At 45.4% G+C, this 12,170-nt stretch overlaps 1 protein-coding gene across 12 annotated transcripts in view; it reads right to left on the minus strand.

Annotated features, from left to right (window-relative positions):
- The window catches only part of RBFOX2 (RNA binding fox-1 homolog 2), a 204,899-nt gene that overhangs the window by 15,524 nt on the left and 177,205 nt on the right, over positions 1-12,170 (minus strand). For 7 of the 12 annotated variants that reach the window (XM_056137416.1, XM_056137427.1, XM_056137415.1 and 4 more), the window contains 4 exons: positions 9,732-9,824; positions 6,529-6,589; positions 1,870-1,923; positions 1,673-1,767 (listed from right to left, as the gene is read on the minus strand). In XM_056137416.1, the coding sequence (XP_055993391.1) occupies positions 1,673-1,767; positions 1,870-1,923; positions 6,529-6,589; positions 9,732-9,824 (303 nt within the window). The remainder of the gene's footprint in view (positions 1-1,672; positions 1,768-1,869; positions 1,924-6,528; positions 6,590-9,731; positions 9,825-12,170) is intronic. The other 5 variants (XM_056137418.1, XM_056137417.1, XM_056137425.1 and 2 more) reach the window with 1 other exon arrangement.

Here is a 12,170-nt window from a genome sequence, read left to right on the forward strand (position 1 = left end):
TCTCTGAGAGAGAGAGATGGCAGGAGAGGCCCGGGACTCAACAGCTGACGAGTCCCAGGGTGCTGTAGCCACAGGGCTGCTCTTGGTCCCTTTCTAGTTTGGGCCTTCCAGAGTGAGCTCGTGAGAAAGCAGGCCGAGAAGGAAAGGTCCCAATCGGAGACATCTTTTTTTTTTTTTTTTTTTTGCTTTTTGGGTCACACCTGGCGATGCACAAGGGTTACTCCTGGCTCTGTACTCAGAAGTTACTCCTGGCGGTGCTCAGGGAACCATATGGGATGCTGGGAATTGAACCCGGGTCGGCCGCGTGCAAGGCAAACGCCCTACCCGCTGTGCTATCTCTCCAGCCCCGGAGACATCATTTTGTGGGGAGTTTCGATAAACCGAATAGACACTCTTGCTGGTCAATTATTACTCTTACTCCCAAACTTCCTGGTACGTATGATAATTATTTTTCATAATAATACTCCTCTGTATTTTAATATTAGAATAACCTGCAAGGCATGATAGGGTTCTCTACTTTATTTCATTCACCAATTGTCCTGTATTGAAAGTGCTTCTTTTTTTTTTGGGGGGGGGGGAGCGCTGTTATTGGGTCACACTTGGCAGTACTCAGGGCTTACTCCTGGCTCTGCACTTAGGGGATCACTCCCGGAAGGCTCAGGGAGGCCCTATGGGGTGCCGGGTACTGAACCCGGCTTGGTCAGCCTTTCCTGCAGTACTATCTCTCCAGCCTTGGTCTAAAGTGTTTTGATCCAGCTGTAAGGGCAGAGGGAACGAACTTCTTCCCTGTAGCTTGTGTCCTTAAACCAGCACGCGTGTCCTACGGGCCTGCTTAAAGTGTGCTAGCCTCTGGAATGCAGGCAGACATGCAGTCCATTGCCACTGACTACCACTTCATCGTCTTTTTTTTTTTTTTTTTTTGCTCTTTTGGGTCACGCCCGGTGATGCACAGGGGTTACTCCTGGCTGCTCATACACTCAGGAATCACTGCTGGTGGGACTTCTATGGGAATGCTGGGAATCGAACCCAGGTCGGCTGCGTGCAAGACAAACACCCTCCCCGCAGTGCTATCTTTCCAGCCCCAATTCATCATCCTTCTTGATGAAGCACAAGACTCAGGTCAAAATGACTTTCGGGCTGTCAGCATAGCTGCCAGGAGTTAATGCGTTCGATGCTCTAAAGCGATATTCTACAAGAGCTGGTCTGTAGAATATCGAGCTGGCCCAAAGCTGGTCTGCAGTGGAGCCGCATAACGGGAGTCCACGGACACTTGCTTTAGTTCCTTCACCATCTAAATGCAGACTAGAACCTTCTTCAGAGGGTCTCGGCCTAGCCCATACCTTTGGCAACCTCGGTATTTAGTTTGGAATAGGGTTCTCTACTTTATTTCTTTCACCAATTGTCCTGTATTGAAAGTGCTTCTTTTTTTGGGGGGGAGGGCTGTTATTGGGTCACAGATTGGAATCTGAAAGATTCCAGCACAAGTCAGGTCAGACAGACCTTGACGGTGCGATCTCTCTCTCTCTCTCTCTCTCTCTCTCTCTCTCTCTCTCCTTCCTTTCAGTTCATTATTAGACTGGGGGGTTTGGGGGAAGATCAGCACCCATCCCCCCTCCCCCCTCCCGTTTACTCGCGACAGCCAAGACCCATGGCAGGCCAACGTAGGCTACTTACTGATTAAAGGAATGTACGTGTTGATGCCTCCTCTTCCAGACAGGGGCACGGCCGCCTCGTTGCCTAGGGACACATCCGCCTGGAAGCTGGACGCTGAGGCATCAGAAACAAACACACACATTACAAACGGTGACTCCAGAGCCGACGCGGTCACAGCGCGACGGAGCACACGAGAACCGCGGCTTCAGATACTACCTGCGTATAACTCAGGGCCGTAGACCGCTCCGACAACTGGGCTTAATTTCCAACCTGAAAGAGAAAAGGGAGCACTGAACGGCGGGGCGAGGGGGCCCCCCTTCCCCGGGAGGGCGCCAAGGCGGCCTCGCTCCCAGATGAGTTTATTTTTTGCTCGGTTATCAGCGTCCCTTTAGAATGTCAGCTGGCGGGTCGAGGAGAGGGCGATGACATTTCCAGACCTGATAATTCCCAAGCAGCACGGACAACAGTGAAGAGATAATAAGGGCCTCCGGGCGAAGCACGGGAGTGGGAAAGAAAAAGAGACATAAACCTGGGAATTCGCCTGGTGTCTCTCAGAACACCGTAGCTGACCCAGATTCCACGTAAGAAACCAGGAGGGGAGCTAGACTATGCCCCCTCCTGTTTATCCCACCTCAGTACTCTTTCTCCATCACCTTAATACTGACCCCACTGACTTCTCTGACTGCATTCTGATTTGACCTGGCTGTCATTCCGTGACAGGCTGCATCCTGCTGATGGCATTCCAGGTAGACGGAAATCCACTTTCACTGGGATTTCATGGAGTAACCATGTCAACGAGACAGACAAACGTTGTAAAAAAAAATTGTCAGGGGCCGGAGCGATAGTTCAGCGGGGAGGGCGTTTGCCTTGCATGTGGCCGACCCAGGTTCAATTCCAATTCCCAGGCATCCCATCGAGCACCGCTAGGAGTGATTCCTGAGTGCAGAGCCAGGAGGGACCCCTGAGCATCGCTGGGTGTGGCCCCCAAAGCAAAAATAAATAAATAAACAAATAAACTCTAGTCAACTCCCAACCTGAGTGCCTGTTTTATAGTAAGTGCAGAAGTTAAGCAACCCTTTTCATTACACGTATACTAACGCTCACGATAGTCATGAATTTTGTTTCTCCTAACTTCAGTTTCGTAATGAACCTTCACTTTTCATTCCCTTATTTAACAGAAATATAAATTAAGAAAATTTTATTTAAAAAAGATATATGACTGGGTAGAGCGATAGCACAGCGGTAGGGCATTTGCCTTGCACATGGCCAGCCTGGCTGACCCGGGTTCGATTCCTCCACCACTCTCAAGAGAGCCTGGCAAGCTACCGAGGGTATCTCACCTGCACGGCAAAACCTGGCAAGCTCCCTGTGATGTATTCGATATGCCAAACACAGTAACAAGTCTCACAATGGAGACGTTACTGGGCCTGCTCGAGCAAATGGATGAACAACGGGAGGACAGTGTGACAGACAAAGAGTAGAACTCCTTATGAAAATTTTAACCAATATTATTTCTTGAATTTTTATATATTCAAGACTTATATAGGTATATATTTCTTCCAAATATGTATGCAAACATCGTTGGTTCTGCTGAAAAACTGACTTTTCAGGGGACTAGTTTTCTATTAAGTTCACCACATTGAGCCATTCCTACCCTACATATTTATGAATAAAAACAAATCAGATTTATTATTATTAGCATTACAATTTTTTTGGAGGTGTCATGTATAGAATCCAGACCTCACACATCAATGATCAGATTTAAGTGGCTGCTGTAAAGATATGAGAAAAGTCCATTTATTCTGAATTAACCCAGTCCTCTTTTATTATTTTATGTGCTCACAGATGATAATATGATCTGTCACTGTTCTCCCGTTCTTCATCGATTTGCTCGAGCGGGCCCAGTAACGTCTCCATTTTGAGACTTCTTGTTACTGTATTTGTCATATTGATTACGTCATGGGTAGCTTGCCAGGCTTTGCCATGTGGGTGAGATACTCTGATAATATGATAACACCTCTTTGTGATTTTATGGAAAAATATGGCACGATCTGGTTCACAGCCTATTGGAGTTCTACGAGCCCACGTGTTGTGTAGCCTGCAATCTATTGTCTCACACGAATTGAACTGCGATGCCCGTGACTCCGGCAGGAATCACCGGGTCCCCAGAATCCTGGACACAGTGGCAGCAGCTTTCTAAAAGTGGGGTCCATCAGCTTAAGTTTAGAATCATAGTTGAAAAACAACCTTTTCTTTCCTAGAAAGGCCATTAACTATGACTTAAGTGTTCCCTCTTGGTAATCAGGGCAGACAAAGGCATACTGCCAATAAAACTTTGAATATGCCCTGCTTCGTACAAGGTGATGTATTTTCATGGACATTAGGGGAACCTGACCACCATAAAACTGAGAGAGAGAGGGGCTGGAGCAATAGCACAGTGAGGAGGGCGTTTGCCTTGCATGCAGCTGATCTGGGTTCCCAGCATCCCATATGGTCCCCCGAGACCGCCAGGAGCAATTCCTGAATGCAGAGTCCGGAGGAACCCCTGAGCATCACCGGGTGTGACCCAAGGGGAGGAAAAGAAAAACATGAGAGAGAGAGAGAGAGAGAGAGAGAGAGAGAGAGAGAGAGAGAGAGAGAGAAGAAAAGGCACTCCATGGCGGGTGTGTGTGTGTGTGTGTGTGTGTGTGTGTGTGTGTGTGTGTGTGTGTGTATGACTAAGTAAGTACCATGCAACTCTGGGCCTCATTTCCTAAATAAGCTCAGAGAGTTGTGGTTTTGAGACTTCTAGAACTTTCTAGTGTCAAAATACCATGGCGGTGAACTGACAGAGATGAAAACAGAATCAGATAGGTTATGAAACTGGCCCATGGTCACACAGTTTTATGAAGAGAAGAGTCAGACCCAGGCGAGTCTGTCTCCTGAGTGCATGTCTGTGACTCTTGCTACTCTTGCACCATTTCCCAAGCTCTAAAGGAAATCTGACAGACTGTCTCTCCTGACTTTGTTTGTATTGGGTTTTTGATCAAAATTTCAGGCTTCCCCGCCCCCCCCCCGCCGTAATCAAAAGAAAATGAGAGGTAAGTGGGAGGTGGTGGTACCAACGGTATCCCAGTGATAAAATGCGTAAGGAAAACGCAAGTTAGGCCAGTTTAAATCATCTCTGAGGCGAGGTTAAATAGTCCATTGCAGAGTTTATGGGATATACTCAATATTGTACCAACGTATCCGGCCATGCTCCATCAGTAGGGTCTAATGTAAAAGCCAGCAAAAACTCACTGTTCTCTGTGTGTGGGAGTGGGGATGGGACTGAATCCAGTCCTCAGGCATACAAGGCATGCACCTGCCACCTGGCCCTAGAAACTTGCCCTTTAATCTAGGTAAAAATGCCCTGCAGCACCTGTGAGATACAACAGGGCACGGAGGGCTGGCCACTCAGCAGGAGTAAAACTGGAGCCTCAGGCCCCTTCAGCTTCCTGGTTTTCCCTCCTAAGCTGGCCTGGCAGAACTGAGGACGGAACCCCTGGTGGACCGCAGCTTCAAATTCTATTTTGTTTCATTTAGAAATCACACAGCTAGACTTATTCGGACAACTGCTATTCAAGTTCTGTTTGCGTCAGATGACATCTCAAAAGAAAACTCCCTCCCAGTGAGAAACCTAACACCCACTATGTGAAAACCAACGGCACCTTTAAAAGGAGTGAGGGCTCTAGAATTATTCTCCTTGGGGCCTGAACGACGGGACAGCAGGTAGAATATCTGCCTTGCACGCAACTGACCCGGGTTCGATCCCCGGCATCCCGTATGGTCCCCCAAGCACTGCCAGGAGTAATTCCTGAGTGCAGAGCCAGAAGCAGACCCTGAGCATTTGCTGGGTATGACCCAAAAAGAATAAATAAATAAAATAAAAACAAAACAAAGGGGGGAAAAAAGAGGAATTCTCCTCATGCACCCATGGGTAGGGATCAGGGGTCAAGGTGAAAGTTGGTCAGTAGCTGGGGGGCAGTAACCTACGATGAAGAGTGTCCACATGTCAAGAGGCACCCTCTTGGGACCCACCCTGGGGTAACAGGGAATCTCGAATGATAAGCTCCTAACTAAGTGCAAGATGCACTTTACTGAGATCAGAATACCTCAGTAACTGAAAAACAATTTCAGGGAAACAGTTCATTTATTACAATAAAATACTTCCGGGTCAGAGAGGCAGCTCCCAAGGGCTTTGAGCAGGCTTTGCATGCCTGAGGCCTGGGTTCACATCCTGGCACTGCATGGTCGAATGAGTACAAAGGAACCCAGAGCAGGGCCCAGAGCAGACCAACCCTCCCCTCTGCCCGCCTCCACCGCCACCAATAAAATAAAATCCTTTGGAGCGATAGCACAGCGGGTAGGGCGTTTGCCTTGCACAAGGCCAGCCCAGCCGACCTGGGTTCAATTTCTCCGCCCCTCTCGGAGAGCCCAGCAAGCTACCGAGAGTATCTCGCCCGCACGGCAAAGCCTGGCAAGCTCCCCCTGGCTTATTCGATAGACCAAACATAGTAACAAGTCTCACAATGTTACTGGGCCCGCTCGAGCAAATCGATGAACAATGGGAGGACAGTGACAGTGACAGTGCTTTTTGGGTCAAACCCACTGATGCTCAGGGCCGGGGCTACTCCTGGCTCTGTGCTCAGGAATTACTCCTGGCAGTGCCTGGGGGACCATATGGGATGCCGGAGATTGAACTTGGGTCAGCCATGTGCAAGGCAAACACCCTACCCACTGTACTATGGCTCCAGCCTGATTCTTTGAATTTTATATATAGTTTATATACATTATATATAGTTCATAGATTGACACACAATGATTTCCTTTTGAAGATGGTTTATAATCTCTTACCATTTGCATAGGGTGTGACCATCTTCTTATTGGTCATTACACGTGCTGTCGCGTTATTCACCTAGAAATGCAGTAGAAAGGGGCAGGAGAGGAGATCACATTAGGGAACGGGGCTTTTTTCCAGCTAGTCACACAGTATTCAGTTTAACAGGTAAATTTCAGAAAGCACTGATTTACATAATTAATCTAGCAATGTTAAAATATCAATAGATAGTATTTTAATCAAAGTGCTTGTTACATGAGGCCAACAAGAGTAAACTGAAGTTTCTTGGTCTTCAAACGAAAAAATTGGGCTCTGTTACCTACCATGACTTCAAAGAATAAAAACATATGTGCATGTTCTTTGAATCTCTCTTAAACTGAGAAATCTCAGCATTTAAGGAAACTATGGGATGTGTAGGTTGGAAACCACATGAACTCTGAAGTTCACTGATAAAACAGTTTCAGCACATGGGTCAGGAAATCGATTTCGAGGAAGAAATATATATTGGTATATTTCACCTGTTACAATGTTTGGTATTTTTTTTTTTTTGGTTTGTGTAAGATTTTTCTGTTCAGAAGCAAACACATAGAGGAATTTAGAATCCCACACTGACAGTCTTTGAGACGACTCTGAATTTGTCAGATTATGCGGCCCATTTAATTTCTGAAATCATTTTTTTCCCAGGCCTTTAAATTGGGCCCTTAAAATAACTGGGAAGAAAATGTCCAAACCAAAACTTATTATTTCTTTTATTTTATGAGACTCTCCAGTCTGTAGTAGATCATTTAAAGCACTCTGCATTTGACAGGGATGAAGAAAAGGCACAAGAAGCAATGGTTCCGTGGGCTTCGGTCAAACCAACCACAAAGGATGTGCAAGGAGGGGCCAGTTTTATCATATAATTTGATTACATTTACTGTACGGTCAGGGACTGAAAAAAAAAAAGGCCCGTTTGAAAAAAATAATAATAATACAAAGTAGAATTATGTCTCATTTTGCTTCATGGAAAATACCTTATTGCCAAAATCTGTACAGTGATCAATTTGTGTAAAGCAAAGACTGATATTTGGGAGGTTTGGAATAAAAATATCCGAATGCGTCAGTGAAAATGGGCAGAGTGCTCGTTTTGTGAGGACAAGAGGGGGAAACTCCAGTTTAACTCTAGTTTGCGCCGCCAAATAATATCATATACATTTCACATTGAAAAAAGAAAACAAACAAAAAAAACCAAAACAAAACGGGATACAACAATGATGAGACTGAGAGCATGCAGCTAAAAACACACACGCACACACAAAGAAAAGGAAAAAACAACAACAACAACAACAACACAGGTTTAGAGAGAAGGAGGAGAGAAGGAAGAGCAGGGAGGCTCACGACAGGGATGAGACTGGCACAGAGCTTTTAACGTTGGAGCAGAATGCAAGCCAAGGGCAGGGGGGAAAAGGAGAAAAAAAAAATGGCCAGAACCAATCAGAAAGGACCCATCAGCCAGAGAGACCAACCGGGGGCATAAAACAGAGAGGGGATGGGTGGGTGGGTGGGTGGGTGAGGCAGGGGAAAGGAAGGGACCAGAACTTGGGGACTGTGGGAGGGAGTGGGGGGGGTCACAGGCAGGAAGGAGAGCTATAGTCACGGAGGGAGAGCGCAGGGGGAAGGGATTTGGGGGGGCGGGTAGGAGATGCATTAATAAAACCAGCCAAAGAGGGGTTCAGAAACTCTGAGTAAGATGTGCAGCGGGCAAAAATCACCAGGACACCATCAGTCATCAAACAGCTCAGGCGTTTACAAAACAATCGGTACATCCAAAGTCCAGGCCGCAAGACTCCACAGCAGAGAAAAGAAAAGGGGGTGAGGGGGGAGGGGAGCGGGGAGGGGAGGGGAGGGGAGGGGAGGGGTAGCAGCAAGTCAAGTCACATTTTTGTCGCATTAATGTGAGATGGCAGATGGACTTTATTTTTTCCTTTCTTATTTCATTGTTTTGTAATCACATTTAAAAAAAAATGGAAAAAAAAAAAGTGTCTTCTCGAGTGTCTTTGACTTCACTTACCGCCATCGGGCACCATCACCAGCACGGGGCATAGTTACCATGGAAAGAGGGGGGGCCGAGTGAGGGGGCCCTAAATGCTATACCATTGAAAAGGGAGGGGGGAAAGCAAAAAAAATATGCAGACATCTTACTCAAAATGGTGGCTTTCATATGGAATACTTAAAAAAAAAAGAGAGAAACCGGGAAAGGAGCCAGTTAACCTTCACTGCAGTCTGAGATGGGTTGCCCAACTCACCCCCCGCCCCCCACCAGTTATTCCAGCCTGCCCGCCAACCCCTCTGGAGAACTTCTGCCAATAACTGAAGTTCTTTTTTTTTTCTTGCTTTTTTTGCTTTTTGGGTCACACCCAGCGATGCTCAGGGGTTCCTCCTGGCTCTGCGCTCAGGAATTCCTCCTGGCGGTGCTCGGGGGACCCTATGGGACGCCGGGGGATTGAACCCAGGTCAGCAAGGCAAACGCCCTCCCTGCTGTACCATCCATTGCTCCGGAGCAGTAGCTGAAGTTCTTGATACTCAGCATCTTAACATCACAGGGATGGGATTTTTTTTCCCCCTCCCTCCCCGCTACCACCTCTGACGGATTCCTGGCTTATCACACCCCATGTGGAGGTGAACTGGCCTCCCAAGAGAGAGAGAGGGGGGCGGTGGGGGGAGACTGGCTTGCTCCTTAACGGGACACAATGCTATAAACCGGACAGTTTTCAGACAGGTTTTCAAGTTCGTTTAATTTTGGCCTGACCACGGGAATTCAGAGTCTGGCAAACTGAAGCAAAGGTGGGGGGGGGGGGGGGAGAAAAATCAAGAGAGCAGAAGGATGAACACGTTGAAGGAGGAAAAAAAAAAAGTAAACGAGAAACAAATCAACATACACATTCACCCAGGTCGGTCAACATCAAAAAAATCCCCCAGACAACATACGCCCCCACTCCCCCCACCAAAAAAAAAAAAAAAAACGGAAGGAGGATCGAAGGGTTAACTTTGCGACACGGTGAGTGCCAAGAAGGAAGGAGGACGGAGACACAAACGCACAGACACGCCAGCGCACACAAGAACAGGACAGGGTTCCAGATGGGAAGTCAGTGAGGCAACATACAGAAGAGAGAAATAATAATAATAATAATAATAATAAAAGAAAATGTAAACCAGAAATTGAATTATTGAAGACATGCACCTCGATTTTACGGCCCTCTACCACGGTGCCGTGCAATTTCTCCCTGGCCCTGTCTGCATCAGCACTATTCTCGAAAGTTACGAACCCGAATCCCTGCATGCAGCCGGAGAAGGGGGGAAAACATGCACATCGTTATATTGCAATACTGGTCTCTTGAAAAATAAGAGAAAAAAAAAATCATCACAGTATGAAACCGACATCAGCAACAACTCAGCAGTACTCCCCCCTGCCCGCCCCCATCAGAGTTTCGGTTCATGCACATTTCGGAAAGGGAGACCGATCCAATAAATAAGGAGCTAGAGTAGTAGGTGGTGATAATGAGAATCAGAATTTGATTAACGACACTGATAACAATAGTAAAATAAAACGGAAAAAAAAAAAAGCAATGTGAGGCCAGACCAAAATTAAGGTAGAGAGTTACTCAGGTTAAATTATTCAACCAAGAATCTGAGCACGGTCTTTAATGTTTTACCGTCTCTCAATTATGCTGTGAAGATACACGGCCCTTCAGGTAACCCTTAAATAATTAAATGGAGTTTTGACATCCTAGATCTTTGATTTCCCAGTAAGTTAAACATAAAACTTGATACTTAGGCACGATTATTATAGGATGATTTTTTTTTCCTCGTTGGGTCACATCTGGTGATACTCAGGGGTTATTCCTGGCTCTACACTCAGAAATTATTCCTGATGGTGCTTGGGGGACCATATGGGATGCTGGGGATCAAACTCAGGTCTGCTCTGTGCAAGGCAAATGCCCTACCCACTGTATTATTGCTCTGGCCCTCAAATGACCCTTTTTTCCCCCCAAAAAAAGGTGGTCTAATTATTTCAGTCCCTATCTTTTGTGGGCATTACTATTAATTCTTTTGAGGACAGGCTAATACAAGGCAGTTACTTCATGTATATAATTCTGTAGGTACTTGGTGTAGAAGAGGAAGAAACTTATGTCACCTAAACAAAAACGTCACTGAGCAGTGGCCCAGTCAATTATGATTCTTCTTCAATACCGATTTAAAACAACCACGTCGACTCTTATGTTAAAAACCGTGGTCAGAAATGAACAAATTCTGAAACATGGATGTCAGAACACTGTTTATCTACATTATTTGTTGGTGCCTACTTTTCTAAACATGAATAATTTTCCATCTGGAGGGAAAAATACATAGTTAACTGCAATAAAAATGAGATCTATGTTAGTAACATTAGCCGAACACTTATTCAACAGGAAAAGAAGAGCAGAAGATAGCAGGATGACTGATTGCTACTGAGTTGGAGCTGAGATTAGTGTATTTGTGCACTGATGCTGCCCTAAAAAGATGGGTTTTGAACCCCTATACAGACAAAGCAGAGACCACGGGGAGCCCGTTTTGCATTTATGTTCACAATTTATCTGACAAAACTCTTTGGGGGATACGCATGCTAGCAATTTCAAAAGGACCTAAGTAGGTTCTGGTATACTTCTACGACTATTTCGTAAAGCTTATTATCAGCTTTCTTCCAGGTGCTTTGTCCTTTTAACTTTCCACTCTGTAATGATTAAGTTTTCTTAACTCATTTACATCTGTAAAATGGGAAATTCTTATGATTTTCTGGGAAAGATGTCACTTCCCAGCAACAAAAACGCCCCTTTAGAATTCTTCGAATAATCTGAATCCTTTATTTTCATTCAAGTTCTACTTTGCTAATATCAGAATTCTCCTATATGTAAAAAAAACATGTTATTGAGATGGTTAGCAGTATGCATTGCTCAATCAGAAGATACTATGGAAGAAACCCCATGATTTCAAAGGATCTGATTACTCTTTTTTTTTTTAATTTATTTTTTATTTTTTTGCTTTTTGGGTCACACCCGGCGATGCACAGGGGTTATTCCTGGCTCATGCACTCAGGAATTACTCCTGGAGGTGCTCGGGGGACCATATGGGATGCTGGGAATCGAACCCAGGCCAGCTGCGTGCAAGGCAAACACCCCACCCGCTGTGCTATAGCTCCAGCCCCAAAGGATCTGATTACTCTTAATGAATATATGGCTGGATGCCCATGGACCATCTCTATCATCAATTTGGACAACAGCATAAATACTCTATGAAGAGCTAATCTTAAATAGATAGGAAATTTAAAATTTATGTCACTTAAGATGAAATACTGTAGGCGATTTTAGTCAATGTTCTGCTAACATGTACAAATGTGTTAAAAATATCAAGGGAACACATTTTTGGAAACAAATTTTGGGACCAACATGTCATAGCTGTTTTGACAACCTACTCAAGTCATCCAAGGACAAATTACTAACCATCCCCCTTGCCATCTATAATAGTATCTGTAGAAGATAGAAAGCCAGTTTGGCTGACCTTTAAAGAAAGGTCAAAGGTAGTGATAAGGTTTCTATCACATTCTAGAAGTACTGTGATCTATATTCAAATGTCTTTATACTTC

Source organism: Sorex fumeus, unplaced genomic scaffold (genome assembly GCF_029834395.1).
Source record: "Sorex fumeus unplaced genomic scaffold, SorFum_2.1 ptg000125l, whole genome shotgun sequence".
Taxonomy (NCBI): domain Eukaryota; kingdom Metazoa; phylum Chordata; class Mammalia; order Eulipotyphla; family Soricidae; genus Sorex; species Sorex fumeus.